The 20,241-nt window shown below is 35.4% G+C and overlaps 1 protein-coding gene across 7 annotated transcripts in view; it reads right to left on the bottom strand.

Annotated features, from left to right (window-relative positions):
- Positions 1-20,241, bottom strand: part of NAV3 (neuron navigator 3) — an 832,279-nt gene that overhangs the window by 44,836 nt on the left and 767,202 nt on the right. For all 7 annotated transcript variants that reach the window (XM_014531666.1, XM_005884144.2, XM_014531665.1 and 4 more), the window contains 2 exons: positions 12,703-12,786; positions 4,459-4,570 (listed from right to left, as the gene is read on the bottom strand). In XM_014531666.1, the coding sequence (XP_014387152.1) occupies positions 4,459-4,570; positions 12,703-12,786 (196 nt within the window). The remainder of the gene's footprint in view (positions 1-4,458; positions 4,571-12,702; positions 12,787-20,241) is intronic.

Raw genomic sequence — 20,241 nt, 5'->3', positions numbered from 1 at the left:
CCCTTACCCCCACCCTCCCCTACCTTCCCTCTGAGGTTTTATGGTCTGATAGATGCTCCTCTGTCTCTGGATCTGTTTTTGTTCATCAATTTATGTTGTTCATTATATCCCACAAATGAGTGGGATCATGTGATATTTATCTTTCTCTGACTGGCTTATTTTGCTTAGCATAATGCTCTCCAGTTCCATCTATGGTAAGAATTCCTTCTTTTTTATCGCAGCGTACCATTCTACACACAGTAGCTGGGAAATCTTTTTAAAAGAAAAACTTCCTTATCACTCCCTCACTTAATACTTTTCAATAGATTCTCATTTTAATAGGAATAAAAATAATTTAGATTCCTAAATATGGCCTAAAAGTCCCTCAGTAATCTGGTCACTACTTATTCTCCATTCTGGTTCTATTCGCTTTATATCTTTGCTCATTACCTTCCTTGTATTAATTTCATAAAGGCACTAAAATCTATTTTCTGTCTCAAGACCCTTCTTAAATATTCCTCTCTCATTTTAAAATATGACGTGGTACTTACTCCTTGGATCTCTCACTTGTTGCTAATTAGAGAGGCCTTTCCTGACTATGCCACCTGCAGTAGGTTTCCTGGTGCCCTCACTCTCTCTGACACCTATTCTCATCTATTTTAGAACTTAGAACTACTTGGGCATGCACATTAGCTACACCAGTGATCACAATTGTTTATTTTCTGCTCTCCTACAGATCAAAAATTGATGAAGACAAAGGCTATTTCTATTTTGTTTACCATTTTATAGTCAGTATCGCATGTGATTGGCGATCAATAAGTACTCGTTGAATAAATTTATTCTTATTAGTCATTCAACACAACTATGTTTGCCTGATATTTCTAAAAATTATTTACTGTTGACTGCAATTTAATACATGTTTTGTCAAATTGTACTTGGTATATTTTAAGGAAATACTATTCCATGTTTATGCACAGAGGTAGTGACTTAAAAAGCAACAGCAGGTTTTGAAAAATATAAACACAAATTTCCACTACCTTTACCTTTCAGCCTTATAGCAATTATTTAGTTATAAAGTCATAATTGTTATATATAATATACATAAATTACCTTTTGTTAGAATGGATTGTGAGCCCTTGAGTACACTGGCTCTCTCTCTCTCTTTTTTTTATCTTTGTCTTTCAAGATCAAACAGAGTGCCTAATACACAGCAGATGCTCAGATAATGTTTGTGAATAAATAAATAAATTTATTCTATTATAGACTACTATTATTTGTCAGGCTTTGTTAATAAATGTGATGCACAAATATAGAGAAAGTATAAAGTTAACATAACTTTATAAATTACTATGTGATTTTACCATAGTTTGATCTGTCTATAAAAGTGCTGCCTCACTCCAAATACATAACTTAAGATTACATTTTAAATTTTTTCCTTACATAAAAATCTTAAAGGTCTCAAAAACTTTATTATATATTTAAGAAGACAAATGTATAGCCTATACAATCACCTTAATAACCCAAGAAAATATACATAATAAGTCCAATTTGCTGTGTAGTTTCTCCATATACAATTTGTGTTCATTGATTTTAATATTGAATTTTAATATCCTATATACCTATATTGAACCCTTTATAACTATTTGTGCAACTATTTGTTTTTGTCAGTTTTAAATCTTGTCAAATTATGTTTAAATCTTTTTTGACCAGTTTGTATCACTTGTATTTACTTTAGGCACCCTTTCCCCATTTTTGAGCCAAGAAATTCCTATTTTTTAATTCTAGTAGAAACATTAAGCTACCTGTTGCCTAAGATAAAAGAAATCCTCCCAGAAAGTTTTACTTCAGTGACTTGCACTGTGTTGAAGAAAGGATTAAGCTTTTTAAAATCCCTTCTGGACCTATTTAGGACGTGAAGATTTAGAACATAAGCTGCTTTGTTATAGCTCTAAGATAAGCTTTAAATATGCAGTAATTTTCCATGCAGCATGTAACCAACTCCCCCACATGCAAAGTTGCTAAATTCTTAACAGAAGTAGTCTCTAGAGAACTAGTATGTCTCATTTTATATAATTGTTTTCCTAAAATTTAAATTATGTTTTAAAAATTATATTCTTTTCTATAAAATTTGAATAAGCACCTTTCATAGGCAAGGCATCATCACAGCCACTAGGATTAAGAAAACATACCACCCTACAATAGAGCAGGAGAGGCAGTACATTAAATAAATCAAGGCATCACAGTATAATGCACATTTTGATGGGGGAAGTACAGTTATTTCAAGAAACCCATCACAACAGGACCTCATCCAGTTTAAGGGTCAAGGAGGCATATTTAGGCTAATTCTTGCAAGGTCTCAAAAAGTTTTTATGCTTCACAAACAGGGTAGAAAGTTCCAAGCAGAATATAAACAGAATATATAAAGTACTTGTGAAGAATTGGAAGATGTTCAGGGTAGGTGAAATATAAAATATGCAATCTGACAAAAAAGCAAGGTCTGGAACAGTGTCTAGCACATGATTGGTAATCAATAAATATTTATTGACTAAATGAAGCTGAAAAAGAGAGATTGTGTCAAGCTAAGGTGTTTGTATTTCATCCTAAAGACAATATGAGATACATGTATGGAGATATATGTTGTTGGACAACTGCTCTAGCTACAGTGTGAAGAGTGAGGTGAAGTGGTGTAAGATGAAGAGCAGGAAGGCTTTAGGAGTTTCTGGTCATGATTCAGGGAGGAGATGAGGGATGTTGAGAGTAGGATCAGGGAAAGGGGGAACAGATCCAAGAGATAGTCAAGGGGTGGAATCAATTTGACAATTTCTTAAGTGAGGAGAGGGGGATTTATATGTGACATATACTAGTAGATTTCTGGCTATAAGAAAGGTGCCATTTACTGAGGCAAGAAACACTGACGGCAAAGCAGGTGTGTGAGAGAAGATGACAATTTCAAATTTGGAGATGTCGAGTTAAAGCTGACACACAGACATCCAAAGGTAACTAAATGGAGTTCTCTCTTCGGCAACTGTATATACAGATCTGTAACTCAAGAGATGAGCCTAGATTGAAGAGATAGATTTGACAGTTGGCAACACATAAATGACAAAGCTAGAGCACTAGATGATTTTGTAGAAAATTTTAGATAGGATGGAGAGAATCGTAATATAAAAAAATCATAATGGAAGAGAGTTTAGGACCGGGTCCAAAGAAATACCAACATTTAACAAATGGATACAAACAAGTGAACCTACAAGAGAAACTTTAAAAGAGATTTCAAAGAAGCAGAAGAAAAACTAGGAATGTGGATGTCATGAACATTAGAAAAAAAATGTTTCAAGTAGGAAGGAATAGGCATTAGTATCAAATGCTGTTACCATGTCAAATGCAATAAGAATTTTCAGTGTTTTACTGAATTTAATGTCATATAAGTCATTATTGATCCTGAAGGGAACAATTTTGGTGGAGTGGTGAGAAGAGAAGCAACATTCCAGTGGTCTGAGTGTGACTGACTGCTGAAGACATTGAAAGATTCCATAAAAATTTCCCAGAATTGCCCTAACTGGTTTGGCTCAGTGGATAGAGCGTCGGCCTACAGACTGAAGGTTCCCAGGTTCAATTCCAGTCAAGGGCATGTACCTTGGTTGCGGGCACATCCCCAGTGGGAGGTGTGCAGGAGGCAGCTGATTGATGTTTCTCTCTCATTGATGTTTCTAACTCTCTCTCTTTCTCCCTTCCTCTCTGTAAAAAATCAATAAAATATATTTTTAAAAAAATTTCCCAGTATTAATCTGGAAATGGGAAAAGAGATGATAGGCATTCAGAATTTAGGTAAAGAGGTGAGCATACTGAATGCTATTGAAAAGAGTTGGAATGTGCATAAGAGGAATTTATGTAAAAAAGGAATAAGATATTAATATAGAGCATTTTTTTCAGTTATAGGCAATATTTCCATCAGGAGCTCATCACAGGTGGTGGCAGAGAAAATGATTGCATCATTGTTTAGAATTGTTGCTGCATAGTAATAATGAAAAACACCAACGTTCAGTCATTGTCTTACTGTTTTAAAATTCTCTACAAATGTGTACATTTTTACTGCCCTTACCTCCCAGATGAGTTGCTCCCCCTAAACCCACTACTTTGTACTTTGATTTTATTTTTTATATAGATCTACATTTTCATACTCCTTACTGGGTTTATTTTGCTTGAGGTCAGATATAAATGCATTAACCAATCACTCATCCCCACCTTCACCAAATCAAGTGAAGAGAAATGTGTATATAACTATAGAAGCTAATTCTTTAAGGTCAGTTTAAAAATTATTTTACAGTGAAAGCCCCTCTTAAATTCTGAGATTCGGACTACATTAATACCAAATATTCATTATAAAAAAAAAAGTCACTGAGTAAAAGCAGCTTTTATCCAATTAGTAAATAAAGGACTAATGTATTGGATGCAAAATGGCAATATTTCTAACTATACCTTTAGGAGGGTGATCTGGACCATTTAGGGCTCCCTGGATGGCAGCCTGGGCAGCAGAATTCTGGGCCTTCAGCATTTCAATGGTTTCTCTTAGTTCTATGAGTTCAGACTCCTGTGAAACAAAAAGTTTAGAAGCTTTAATCCCTAGATAGAAAAGTAAACTGTCCCTGTTGTTCAAAATTCACCATCCAATGGGTTTGATTTTATGTCATGCTAATGCCCTGGGAGATATGGATATTTGGCTCACCTTGTCAAGTTGTATTTGACAACTTATTACTTAGTTAAATGTAAAGGAGAATTAAAAAATTTTCTTGATTATTTTCTTATAAATATGATCTGAATAGTCCTTATTCTTTTCAAAGGGTGGCACCAGAGCTGAACAGTACAACATAAAGCATGATATCACATTGCTTATTTTATACCAAACGTATTCATTCAATCTGTGGTCAAATTGCATAGTTAAATATCAGTATGTTCTGGTGCACCATATTGCACTTACTGTCAACTAGAAATCCCACGTTTTTGTCAAATAAGTGATTTTAGATTTTCCTTCCTGTATTTAGCACTTGGGGGATGGATTCTTTATATTCAAGTATAAAACATGGAACTCATCCATAACTCATTCCTATTAAATGCAATCTTATTAAATTCTTCTGGCATATTCAAGATCACTTTAAATTTTGATACTTTTCATCCAATAAAATTCCTTATATGGAGACCAAATTTCACCAAGCCAAAAAACATAGGAATTTTTAAAAAGTGAATAAAAATACATGTATTAGACAGTCCTTATAAATAGTTAAATTACAAAAAAAGTTTAAAAATCAAATTTTTATAAAACATCTATTTTTCAAGGAACTTAGGTAATTTTAAGATATGGCCCAAGGAAAATCCCTGGATAAATTTAATCTTTCACATTTGTTTAAGTAAATTTATTTTACCAGATATGATACACCATGAGAAAGATAACAAAGAAAAAAAAGAATGAGAGTGCTTTTGCAGCATAGGCAATATTTCCATCTGGAGCTCAAAAACAAGAAATATCCTTCTTGGCAGTGATGGCAATCCTAAAAATTAGAATCCCTGTCAGCCTCTTATAGGGAGGATTCCTTGATGATATATTTGTCATTCATCATTTTCTCTAGCATCTCTGGCAGAATCAGGCTTGGGTTCTTCATCCCAAGGTAAATAGTTTATCCCTACTCAAGGCTTCCCAGAGTATACAAAAAAGGTAGGATTATGACAACTGCCTTTGAAGGAAACTGCTACATACATGGGAATGTCAGTGATGATTCTAACCTTACACACTTACAAAAAAAGATAGATGATGCTAATTGAAATGAGATCCAGGTTTGGAATAGATACCTGGTGCCTCCTATATCTATTTTCATTAGATATCTGACATATTCCTAACAGATAACAGATTTAAAAAAAACCCTTTTATAGACCTCTAATAGCTTAAAAGTCAAAGAATGTCATAATAAAAAATCAATACAACCTCCTGGATTTGTAGAGGGATCTTCCAACACTTGACTGTAATTTCATTTGTATTTGTTTATCAAAAAGAAAAAGATCATGTTTGTGGAAAGTTTCCAACGTCATACACAAAATTCAGATCCAATTTATCATAATTTCTCAGTCTCTCCAAGTTCTGTCTATATTCTGTCCTTGCCCAACAAGTAACAGAATGTTTACCAAAATGTAATTTACTTTTATTTAAAATAAATCTTCCAAGAGATAAAATGTTTACTTAAAATTCATTCTGCGTTCAGAAATTTATTCACAAAAAGATATGTGTGGTGCATATTTAATGAATCACATAATTAAAATAGTAATGTTATAACCATGCATTAAATATCAATAGAAATCAGATTTTCATTCTTGAATTTAGAATCAATAGTGCTTGTATTGTGAATTAAAAGTCTGCTAGAACATTGGTTTTAGGTTTAAATAGGAAACATAGAAATGGGATCTTATACAAATGTCTAAACATTTTTGCTTAATTTTATGAGTTAGCTGACTTATTTCAATGTCAATGTTTTGAAAAGATTAGAAGTAGAATATTCAGGACATGTTGCTTTTTTAGAAAATTGTGTTTAATATGAGATAGAAGAATAGTCACTTTCTAATATTAAGTATCTTTTTTTCTTGATTTTTAAAATATATATTTATGTTGAGAGTATTACAGGTGTCCACCCTTTCCTCCATTCCCCTCCTCCACCCCATCCCACCCTGCCCCAGGCCTTCACCACCCTATTGTCTGTGCCCATGGGTAATGTATATATGCATACAAATTTTTTTATTAATCTCTTCCCGCACTCTTCTTCCCTCCCCTCTGAGTTTTGTCAGTCTGTTCCATATTTCCATGCCTCTGCTTCTATATTATTCATCAGTTTATTTTGTTCATTAGGTTCCTTGTTTGTTTATTTTTAGATTCAATTGTTGATAGATATGTATTTATTGCCATTTTATTGTTTATATTTTTTTATCTTCTTTTCCCCTTCTTTATCTTAAAGAACATCCTTTAACATTTCATGTAATACTGGTTTGGTGGTGAACACCGTTAGCTTTTTCTTGTCTGTGAAGCTCTTTATCTGACCTTCTATGATAATTGATAGCTTTGCTGGATAGAGTGTCTTGTTTACAATAGCACATATTAGTAGACTAGTTGTTATGCAGTGTGACACAATAAACCCAAAGGAAGAATAACCAGGTAAGGACTATTCTTTATATAACTTGGGAAAATCACATCTGTGAAAATATTAGTCTACCAAATTCATGTTAGTAAATTTTTAGGATAGCTTTATAAGTATAAATAAGCACTTATTTCATCCTCTTTAATTAAATATATAATGAAGTTCTACATTGAAAATCTTTTCTAGCCTGAACTAGTTCTCTCTCCATATGTGCAAAAATTCCTTCCTTCTTTCTTATTTCAGTAGAGACCCATTTAGACTTCACTCCAACTAGAACCATATTTCTCTTTCCATATGATTTCCCATCTTTGCTTTAAATATCCTTCCTCACTCTTAAAGGCCAAGTGGTATTTTAAAACCTGAGAATCAAAAAAAAAATTCATTTATCTACAATGAACCATTCAAGATAATGATGCCCCAAAAACCCGCTGACTATGTAAGACTCCAGTTTTCCATTAGAATTTCTTGTGTAAAAGAAGCTGGATAGAGTCAGTGCCTCTTCTGTTTTATATGTATCTCTGAAGCTAAATTATGAAAGCCAGACTTGAAATGCTTCAAAAAAATGATAAAACATTATGTTATAACACTAGCCTTGCTTAGTGTTCCCACCTAATGTCCTTACTATACCTGACCTCTTTGTAAATCTCTCCTGGTCACAGGCCTTGTTGAGTATCCCACAAGCTTGGCAACAAATCTCTCATCAACCAACTTGACAACTTCTAGGCTAGGATCTTAAAAATTTCTACTAAACCTGTCTTTCACTTCCTCACATTGACACTCAGTTATTATCACACTATCAAGCTGTAGTTCTTTTGAATATACCACACCCCCTCACCCCTTTATATGTGGCTTAAAATCATGAATTTTTCTACTGAAAGAACCTGGCTAGCCCTGGTTCTAACTAAATAAACAAAATTCACCAAATGTCAGTAAAGTAACTTGAATCAATAAATATCTTATGGATTCAAATCATTCTATGTCATAAAGGGCTAGTGAATATATTTTATGACCCTAGTAATAAAATTTTAAAAACAATTCAAGATAAAAAAAGTATTTTAACCTGAACTTGTAGGAGTTAACATCAAGACCCATTTTAACTACTAAATTTTTAGCGTCTACATGATCTGTTTCCAGAGACTTCGCTTTGGATTTTCGCATTTTTAAGGTTTAAGTTTCTATTTGTCTAGTCGCCGTGAAAAAGTGGTTTCACGGAGATGTAAGAAAGAACAAACCCTAGATGTTCTAGATACCATAAGGATCAATATCTGAGCTCCATCACTCTGACCTCCGAATGAGACTAACTTAGCCCACCTTAATATATGTTCTAGTTATCCCTGGAACGACAGCTATAGGGAACTGATTTGAAAGTCTTCTGATTATGAGGAGAGCTTTAATAATTTCACAAGGATTTAGCAGTAGTTCTGTAAAAACATAGATTTGTAAATCATGAAAATATAGATTTGCAGAATCTGTGCCGTTTTGTTGACTTGTATTTCAGCCTTTCTCAACTGGCATTCTGTAAGAAAACAAAGCTCCAAACAACAATTCGACTGCCATTTTTTTCAAATCTGACAAAAATGGTACATAGCTATACCCATCCAGATACAGAGAAAAGAAGTCATTCCATCTCATAAACATCTCAGGGCATTTGGTCTTACTTCTCTGAAAGAATCTTAGAATTTGTAATCCAGGTAAATCCTTGATCAAACTATGTCACTATCACAATATGTTGAGCCTTACTTTTAGGGCAATTCCTAAAGATAATTTCACACACCAGCTAGCATCATTAACAAATACCCTACCATTGGACTTGCAATTATATAACATGTGGTCTTCCAGTGGCTACAGGTTATGCTGTTAAACTATTGGGAAATACTGCTAAGCTGATTTTCACTAACTTTTATCACATTAGTCCACTGTCAAAAACCTTTGAATGGCAGCCGGTTAGGGCAAGACCAGATTCTTATATATTTTCCTAGCCTTAGTTCCACATTTTCTTCCACATTCCTACTTTTTTCCTTAATGTCTCCAATAATTTCCCTCGTGGCTGCTCATGCTCATGGTGCTCCTTCCTCTACGACATCCAGTCCTCCATTTCCTCAGGTTAATTTTTTCATCCTCCCAGAACCTGACAAGGCTCCCCTGCCACTTCTGCTCTGAAACCCGCGGGAAGGTGCAAAGGTCCCCTGTAAGAACGCTCAGGTTTCTATTCTGTTGTATTCTAACTGTCTCCCAAACATTCTGCCTCCTGAATTATTCATGCATGTGCTTTTCTTTCTTACCAGGATATAAGTCTCTAAAAGCAGTGTTCAGGCACCTAACAGGAAAAGCAAGAAAATCAGCCTGATTTGGCTTTTGGAAACAGGGAATGATTTTAGGACACTATTGAAGGGAGTGATTTAGGTCCATACAGGGAACTAAAATTTTGATATAGTTTTCAGACTATTAATGACAGCTGATTGTGAAAATCATACTTTAGAGCCATAATAAGCCAGAAGACTTGGCCTTGAATCCTAGTTTAATCTCTCTATTAAGTATGGAACCAAGAGCATGTAACCACCTTGGCCTTTTGTTTTTAAATTGATTTGAGAGGGGCGGGGAGGGAGAAGGAGAGAGAAAGGGAGAAAGAAACTTCAATTTGTCGTTCCACTTATTTATGCATTCATTGGTTGATTCTTGTATGTGTCCTGACTGAGGATAGAACCAGAAACCTTGGTATATTGGGCAACATTCTAACCAACTGAGTTACCTGGCCAGGACCTGCCTTTTTTTCTTTATATATTAGCATCCTACCTTGCTTCCCAATGTGCTCATTCTCACTTTTAAATTTTTCAGTGGTGCTTATCTTCACCTAAAATCCCATGTTTTAACTATAGTTTTATTTAGTGTGTTACCTACTAGAATAAAAATCTATTTTACATTATAACCACTGATAAAATGGGATGTAAATAGTGTGTGTGTGTGTGTGTGTGCGTGCACACACACACATACTGAATTCTTAGAAGCTAGAACAGTTCCTCATATAGAGTAGAAATTCAGTACAACTGGGGTGAATGACTAAATGGACACTGAACACACCATAGAACACCAGGAACTCTGCTCTGAATTCTCTAATCTTTTCCTCGGGATTGTTGGGTCACCAGAGAGCAATAGACCCTTTTATCTCAGCTCCCTGAAGAAATGGCTTTACTGAAATGTGATTAAATGTTATGCCCTCAGCTTTTAGAGAAATGCCTATTTGAACAGTGATTTTGTCTTTTGTTATTCCATGACCTCAATTTGAAAAATTTTACAATACATTTGTTCTTGAATTCAGTGCCACAAAGTTTATCTCCTCGATCTAAATTATGTTCTGCTCAGAGAATGAGAACTGAACTTGCCCAGCAGTCTTGCTTTGTGCCTTCGTGTCCCTGATGTTCATTTCAGTTCAGTGCTTGAGGCAGTAATTATACAGGCTCGGGCATCTTGTTAGATATATCCCTCCACTGAGTTTCACTAGATTCTGTCACTGAATTGTGCTACAGCATATTGCAATGAATTTTATAAGAATATCAAAACCATTTGGAAATAGGCAAGTTATAAATCTCAGATTACTAACATGGTTAATAACGTGTGTGTACAGCTTTCAATTAGAGAAGAGCCATCAGTTAAAAAAAATGGCAAGGGCAATTTCACACATTATTGTATCTTCTGAGAATATTTAATAGATTTACTTTATCTTTACTTTAAGGATAATGGGTGCATAAATTATAAAATTCCTTGTTTTGTGGAGATATATTTTAAAATATCCAGGCATTAGTCATAGGCATTATAAATTAACAGACCAGCATATTTTCTCCCAATTTCTATGAGATATTTACTTACAAATAAAAAAGAGTTGAAAGAAATATGGGGGCAAAAATATATTAATTGGAACTTCTTCAAGATTTCCAGCAATATGCCTGGCATATGACCAATGGTGAGTTTGTTTCTCTTACATTTTTAAAAGGGAAAAAGCAGAGAAATGTAAAAGAAGGTAACCTTTGTTGATTGTCCACTGCATGTGACATTATTATAGTATCTCACTTACTCCTCCTAATTCTTCTGCAAAGTAGTTGTTTAAGCCCCAATTTAAAATGATGACTGTGAGGGTCAGAAAAGGAAGATTCCACTGAGATTCACACCCAAGCCTCTTGGGCTCTGAGGTTTCCATTCTTTCCCATTCGGGTGTCCTGAAAGGCCCTCGTAATTATGTTTGCTGACTTCTTAGGTTACACAGTGAAGAGGTAAATGGTAACCCCCATCCAAAAAAGATTAAGACACCATTTATGTCTTAAAAGGACTTTGTTATCTTCCCTTGCAGATCAGGTTTGACAGGGATGGACAGAGTTCTCTTTCATGGGCAGAAGAAAGCTATGAAATAGGAGAAAGGAAGATAAGGGCAAATAGAATACAGTTTGCTAATTATAGCAGGCAATTATAGGACTATTTGATTTTCTCTTTTGGTTTAATTGGGCTCTTCATTCCGTGTGTGTGTGTGTGTGTGTGTGTGTGTGTGTGTGTGTGTGTTAATTTTACTATAACACACTTTATAGGACTAAAGACAAAATAGAAGGCATCCCTGTAGATAGATATAGTGATTCTGGAAATATCCAAAACCTTTTAGATTATGAATCTCTTTGAGCATTAGATGAAAACTGTAGACATCTGCTTACATTATACACACATGCAGTTTTAAAAAACATTTTCATACAATTTGAGAAACTTCACGTATCTCTGACACCCATCCAGACTCAGGTTAGGGCCACCACGCTAATGGCAGAGTAAGTTACTGGTCATCAAATAGAAAATGTCTAGGCTGTTTCTAGGAAGCATGTAAATGTTGATCCTTCTGCTTTTGTGAATAAAATTCTGTGTTTCTTCCTTTTTAGTATTCCTTTTTCTAATTCATAAAGTCCTTCATGTTTATTTTTTTAAGTTTTTGGTATATTTAATTTTACTTAAAAGACAGCATCCCCAGGTGCCAACTAGTCCTTTTTTACTAAAAAAAATTACACAGGATTGTCCCTTGTCCAATAGGAGCTGTAACCTAAAGCCCTTAGAATCCTAACACCTGTTCCAGGCCTTCTTCGTGTGTATCTCAGCCACAGGTCTTCTGCATGGCATTTGTGAAAATTCTTGTCAGAGTGCAATTTTATCAACTGCATAACAAATTGTGCCTAAAATAGTCTAACTCTCCTCCTCTACATTTATTTATCTTTCTTAATAGCTGAAATAGTTAATAATAATAGTTGTAACTTAATAGTTGCAGTCAGAGTTAAAACAATAGATCCCCTAGAAAAAACTGCATGTGTGTGCATATGTGTGTGTGTTCCAATATGGATTAATCTGAATCAAAAATCCTTAGGTGAAAATATGCAAAGGCTTTACCTTGTCATTGCTCCAATTTATCACAGGGTGGATGTTCTGCAGTATTTTTTTTAAGGAGCAACATCTCAGGTAATAGGTTTAAACATCCTATGCAACTTGCCGTCTTACTGTAAGCCCCAGTGGCAATTCCTGGACATACCTTTTGTTCCGCTGTCATGGTAAGACTTTGCAGTCGGCCAGTCATATTCCCTAAACTCTTTTCAAAAGCTGCCACAAGATGAGCCTGTGAACAAAACGGAAGGAACACATGTTCAATGTCAGAACCCTATGTGGATGGATGACAATGCTTCACTCTACAACATGCTTCATTTCAGGCATTCTGACTCCTGAAGCACCACGGCCATCACAGTTAGCTTCCGATGGCCCCTCTCCGTTAACACAAATCTCCACCTCTCATGTTAACATCCTCAGCTTAAAACCAGGCTTTCAGTCTCTTGACATTTCATGTGAGTTCACCTTCTGAAGGCATTTTGCAAATAATGACATCTTCTACCTCGCCCATCGTGGAGGATTTGACATGTTAAATACTGAATAGAGTTCTGAGTTGCCAAGCTTTTAGACTGAAAGCCCAGGCGGAGGTCAATGGACAAATGACCTTCATTTTTGTACCTGAGTGATGACCTTTGAAGATATTGTTAGCTCCTGGATTATAATGACACTCTCCTTCCAGTGTCAGGCATCTGCTGACAGCTATACCATTATCTTTCCTTTGTCTACTTACAAAGATTTGAATCGAAAAGAGTTGTCTTGACTTTCCAAATTCTTTTCAATAAAAAGGCTTTTATTTCTACTTTTTCCTTTCAACTAAGGAAGAGCGGGTAGGCCAACTAGAAGTAATAATCAGTTCTATTTTATTTAACATTAAGTTTTGGTAGCTTTGCGGTTTTATTTTAAATCTCAGAGAATTATACCTATTACAGCAGATAACCAGAAGTCGTATGATTAAGTGTTTGACAATCTTATTATAGCTCTAAAATAGGCCAGTTTTTATTCACACGCCATTTTGCAACAGCTTGACCCACAAAATATTAAGCATGAGGAGGTGCTGCAATCTTCACTGTGGCGTGAGGCAGAACTCCAGGTATATTATCTCAAACTGATCAATTTTATAGTATGTCCAAGAGCAGTGGTTCTCAACCTTCCTAATGCCGCGACCCTTTAATACAGTTCCTCATGTTGTGGTGACCCCCAACCATAAAATTATTTTCGTTGCTACTTCATAACTGTAATTTTGCTACTGTTATGAATTGTAATGTAAATATCTGATATGCAGGATGTATTTTCATTGTTACAAATTGAACATAATTAAAGCATAGTGATTAATCACAAACAAATATATAATTATATATGTGTTTTCCGATGGTTTTAGGCGATGCCTGTGAAAGGGTCGTTCGACCCCCAAAGGGAACCGCTGACTTAAGGGGATACAACCTACATCTATAATAAACTATGTGTGCGAGGACATTTATCAATCCTTGCCTAAGATTAATATTTTGAGGGAAGGAAATGAGAGGACTCTCAACACATCACCTTGTAACTCATATTAAGCATGAGGAGGTGCTGCAATCTTCACTGTGGCGTGAGGCAGAACTCCAGGTATGTTATCTCAAACTGATCAATTTTATAGTATGTCCACTTAAAGCAGTGGTTCTCAACCTTCCTAAGGCCACGACCCTTTAATACAGTTCCTCATGTTGTGGTGACCCCCAACCATAAAATTATTTTCGTTGCTACTTCATAACTGTAATTTTGCTACTGTTATGAATCATAATGTAAATATCTGATATGCAGGATGTATTTTCATTGTTACAAATTGAACATAATTAAAGCATAGTGATTAATCACAAACAAATATATAATTATATATGTGTTTTCCGATGGTTTTAGGCGATGCCTGTGAAAGGGTCGTTCGACCCCCAAAGGGAACCGCTGACTTAAGGGGATACAACCTACATCTATAATAAACTATGTGTGCGAGGACATTTATCAATCCTTGCCTAAGATTAATATTTTGAGGGAAGGAAATGAGAGGACTCTCAACACATCACCTTGTAACTCCAGCAGAGCTGAAAAGCCGAGGTACCTATTATCAAATCGATCACGGGAGTTCCAAGAATTAGGGCACTACAAGTTTATTCCAGCATTAGTAAGAGCTAGACTTTTATTCCATTATTGGCAACAGCTAGATTGCACAAGTCCCTTCCATTAGCATCATGATACAAAGGTATCTTTGTTCCGAGCTCTAAATTTATCCTGGGCAGCCTTTCTTTTCCTGATGCTGTAATATAGAGAGAGATAACTTGGAGAGGGCACGCCTATTCATCTTCAGCCCATCGGTACGATTCTTTATTCTTTTCTGACCCCTCCTCTCAGTGCCCCCCTTCCCCTTCTCTCAAACCCACACATTTGGAGAATTATACTAAAAGTTTGTTAGCAGACTTAATGGAATAAACAACACTTTTTTTTAAAAAAATTGACTTCAGACAGAGGAGGGGAAAGAGACAGAGGGAGAAAAACATCAATGTGAAAGAGAAACATCCACCAGTTGCCTCTCACATGCACCCCAACCCTTATCAAACCAGACACCTTTTGGTGGACAGGACTATGCTCCAACCAGCTGAGCCACATAGGCCAGGGCAGGGTAAATAACACTTTTTAAAACAGGAGTATTATCTTATAGTTTAAAATGTTTTCAATGGCAGGGAACATCATTACATCAGACTTAGTATTCTCAGAAATTAATATAAGGTCATGTCCCAATTTTTTCTATGCTTAACCTTTTTTAAATTGTAAAGATATGTATAAAGTGAACAAAAATGAAGATGTGAGGCTCACTGGTTTATCACATAGTAAACACTCATGCACTCACTAGTCCAATCAAGAGATAGGCCAGCTGAAGGCCCTAGAAGTCCTCCCCTGCCCCTCCCCGACTCCCGTCCCCTCTCCTTTCCCCAGAGATAACTGTTGTAACTTTTGTAGTAATTATTTCTTGCTTCTCTTTATAGTGTTACTACACAAGCTTACAGCCCTAAAACTGTGTTTTAGCTTTGCCTATTTTGAAAATACTCAAGTAGAATCAAAAGATAGGATTTTTGTGTGTGACTGCTTTCCTTAACATTGTGTTTTTCAGATTCATCCATGTGGTGTGTAGGAGTTAGATTATGCTGAAAGCATTGCTCTCTGTAATTTGTAATACCTTTGTCCATGATAACCATCTGTGCTGATTTCAGTTTAGACTATTGGAAATAATCTGCTACCCTGCAATGGGTTACTGCATCATAAAACTACTATTGCTTGTTTTATTTTAAAATACTGAAAATTCTGGCAGAATAACTTTGTTAACATTTACTAAAAGAAATGCACGATTCTACTTAATATTGCAAAGTTTTAATTCTCCCTAAGAATTGTAAGTTTGAATTGTTGGACTGTGAGTCCTTACATATATAAACTTGAAGTGAATTCCTTTACTTTGTGCATATTTTATCAGTTCAACAGGTGTTAAAAATATGACAAAGAAAGCAAGGCTATGAAGGATATGCTGTACAAATATATTGCTTATATTTTGGAGCTGTGAGTAAATAAATATAAAATATTCACCATGAGAATGTCAGTTTTCAGTCTTTGGAAAATTGCTCTTCATTAATTATTCACAAGAAAACTGGTTACAAAAGAACATTTTGAGTCATATTGTTCTCAATGAAAAATATGTTAAAAGTATGTTAGTGAAATATTGCTTTAAATTTATATTGCTTTGGCTTAATGTATCAGGTCAATTTTGTTACTTTGAATGTATAGAAGATTAAATTTCTCACCAAACTTTTATTATTGGATTAATAAAAAGGGAGAACATGAAGTAAATAGGGGAAACCATTTCTACCAGGGATGATTTTTTTTTTCACCTTAATGGAGAGAATATAGAAAATAAAACTGATTAAACTACAGGACAATATATTTTGTCTGAAAAAGTCTATAAAATGATGACTTTTTAAAAATTGTGGATTTTTAGGAGGGTTGTTAATCATAGTTTACTTGGTTCTGGCTTTTCTTTTAGCAGTTGCATAATTTTCAAGCCAGAGTAAAATTTTCTCAATATGATGATGAATGTGCCCCTACTCGTGTTTGGTAGAGTCTGTCAAGGTAATAAATTAGACAAGACTAACTATTAGTTAAGGGAAGGAGATAACACCTACTATCTTTAGTTTGGAAAACACACAACATAATCAGAATAGACATGTAAGGAGAATTATTGTGCTACCAAATAATGAGAAGAAATATCATTACGTTATGAAAAATGCATGCATTGCATTTGTTCATTTAGAATTCAGTGACAGTCTGTCAACCAAATAAAAGTACTTTATACACATATTAATATGAGGATGAATAGACAGAGACATATGACTTTACATTTGAAAATCCATTGTTATATGAGCTGAAAATGACTCTGAAACTATCATAAATAAGGTTTCACATTTTTTTTTTTACTATATATAATTGGCCCTTCACTGTTTGTCATGGTTGATATGTGCAAAATAGTTTTCTCTTAAAGGAGATGTAGGAAAGCAAGAGTAACTGGCAGGATATACAAAACTATTAAATAGAGCAAAGAAATAGGACACAATTCCAAAACAAAATAATACCCAAGAGATTTTTATGTAAAAGACTTAATATGTTGAAAGGCAAAAGAAAATACATTCAGTATTATCTGTGAAAAATGGTAGTAGTAACTAGCATGAGTGCTTATTTCCAAATTCTCTAAGGGCTGAGATGTGTAAAGACAATATATTAAAACACAAACAGATGCATCCCACCTGACGTGGCTGCATGAAGGGGTGGGCGAGAGGCGAGAGGGCCCCTGGCTGACTGTACGATGTGACCACACATCCGCAGCTGCCTCTGCTTCTGGGGCTCCTGTTTTCTTTCTGTTCCTTGGTGGGGTATTGATTCAGGGAAGGCCAGGCAATAGCTCTTGTCAACAAGCCGGCTCTGCCTTCTACAGACATCCTAGTAGATTAGCTTTACAAGGAGTCTTGCCAGGGCTTTATTGCAGCTCTGTTCAGAGAACTTCTCAAGTGGGCGGGGAGGTCAGTGCACATTCTACTGAATGGAGGTTAGACTCTGCCAGTCAAAGGAGAGGTGAGCTCATAGGATCCCTTTCTGCCTGACCACCGCCCCTTTTAACAAAGGGGTAAAACGCATTTTACTAAGGAGCAAGTTTCAAGTAAAGGAGTAAGATTCAAGTTTAAATGTGAAAACAGGGATTATTATGTGGACTCCACATAAATGTAGTCATACCCGGTCCAAACAGGTGATACATCAATTATAAAACATACCCCAAAAATGAAGGAAAAAAGTTTACTTGTAGTCTGAATAAACTAATAAATAAAAGGCTTATATCTACCTCCAAATAGGGACTTCACAAGATTAAAAAAAAAAAAAAGACTTGGACTTATGTTGAGGAAATTCTACATAGGAATATTTTATTCAGTTTTATGATTAATTCCTGGGCATGTATATTAAAAATATATGTATATATTATTTACATCAATGGATATTAATTCAGGGGCAACCAAGTAAAACATTCTGAATGAAATTTAAATGTAATAGTTTTGCTTAGAACTGATAAAAAATTAAGTATTAACTTAATTCTTTCATAATTCATTATGGACTATGGGAATCTAAAATGTCATTTTCATAAAGCAAACATTAAAGTTCAACATGACTTGTGTAAAAAGGTAACCTGTGAATAATTCAAATTTCTAAATGTATAAAGATTACATCCTTAAAAATACAAATTGACATGAATATGCAAACTCCATTATTTTTCATTATAATGATCCATTAAAATGTTCAAAATAGAACTGACATTAAAGTTATTTTATAAATATTTACATATGCATCCATTTATACAAGTTCTTGGCTACTAAAATATTTACCCTTAAAGTGATTTTTTAAATTAACTTCTTGTAGAGTAGGAGATAATGAATATCTTCATTACCTTAACTTTTTCACTTTCATCTTTTCTTTTGTCATTTCAGCAATAAAAGTATATGATGGTAAAAAAAAGCTTTACTAATCCATATCACCACAAAATAAAGAAGCAATAAATGATGAAATAAGGTTGAAATACCTAAGAAATTAAAAACTAGACATCACTTTCAAAAACTATGGCAGTTCTTTTGTGTTTTATTTTATTTTTTAATTTGAAATACTTATAGCTTCACAAAAAGCTACAAAGAGAGTATTGAGAGGACCCATGTACCCTTTAACCAGTTTCCCACACTGGGTTACATCTTACATAATTATGGGGTGATATCAAAACCAGGAATTCAATATTGGTACAAATATGTAGATTCACATAAGAAATGATTACCTCATTGAAATACTTTTACAGTTACAGCCACCCACCTCTCAGGGAGAAAGGTGACCACATCCCTGACAACCATTTAGTTGCTGTTCATTTCTGTAATTGTGCCCTTCTAGAATGTTATACAGGTGGAATTACATATCATGTGACCTTTTGAAAGGGTGCTTTTCCACTCAGCTTAGAGTGAACTTGGAGATATCCACCCAAGTTGTGAGTAGCAATGGTTCATTTCTTTTTACTGCTGAGCAGTAATCCATGATATGGATACATCAGTTTGTTTATCCATTGACCTATTAAGAGACATTTTGGTTGTTTCCATTTTTTTCACGATTAAAAAATAAAGCTGCTATTCACAGTTTGTTTCTTTGTTTGTTTAGTAGATCTGAGGTGATTTGAGAAGATTTCTAAAATCTAATCTAATAAAAGAGAAGCATGCAAATTGACCGTCCCTTTGCTATGCCCCAAGCCACGCCCACCAGCCAATCAGAGTGACTGTATGCAAATTAACCCAACCAGGATGCTGGCAGCCATGAAGCTGGAACAAGCAGGAGGCTTGGTTGCCCCAGCCCTATTAAGAGACATTTTGGTTGTTTCCATTTTTTTCACAATTAAAAAATAAAGCTGCTATTCACAGTTCTGTTTGTTTCTTTGTTTGTTTAGTAGATCTGAGGTACTATTAAGAGACATTTTGGTTGTTTCCATTTTTTTCACGATTAAAAAATAAAGCTGCTATTCACAGTTTGTTTCTTTGTTTGTTTAGTAGATCTGAGGTGATTTGAGAAGATTTCTAAAATCTAATCTAATAAAAGAGAAACATGCAAATTGACCGTACCTTTGCTATGCCCAAGCCACGCCCACCAGACAATCAGGTGACTGTATGCAAATTAACCCAAACAGGATGGCGACTGGCATCCACAGAGCTGGAGCAAGCAGGAGGCTTGGTTGCCCCAGCCATAGAGGAAGCCAAGTTTCCTGCCTGCCCTTGGCTGGCTGTAGCCTCCGCTGAAGGCAACAAAGTTTCAATTATAGAAGGTAAATAAATCCCAGATACCTGCTTCCAGCCAGCCTCCACTGGGAGCTGGGGTGGCTAGGGGCCGTGGCCAGCCTGCAAACAGCCATCAGCCCCTCACCCAGACTGACCAGGCACCCCAGCAGGACCCCCCCAACCTGAAGGGGCTGTGGCCAGCCTGAAAACAGCCCTCAGCCCCTCACCCAGGCTGGCCAGGTACCCCAGCAGGGACCCCCACCCTGAAGCGGCTGTGCCAGCCTGCAAACAGCCATCAGCCCTTCACCCAGGCTGGCCAGGCACCCCAG

This window comes from Myotis brandtii, unplaced genomic scaffold (assembly GCF_000412655.1).
Source record: "Myotis brandtii unplaced genomic scaffold, ASM41265v1 scaffold82, whole genome shotgun sequence".
NCBI lineage: Eukaryota > Metazoa > Chordata > Mammalia > Chiroptera > Vespertilionidae > Myotis > Myotis brandtii.
This window is presented reverse-complemented; position numbering and strand designations above follow the sequence as displayed.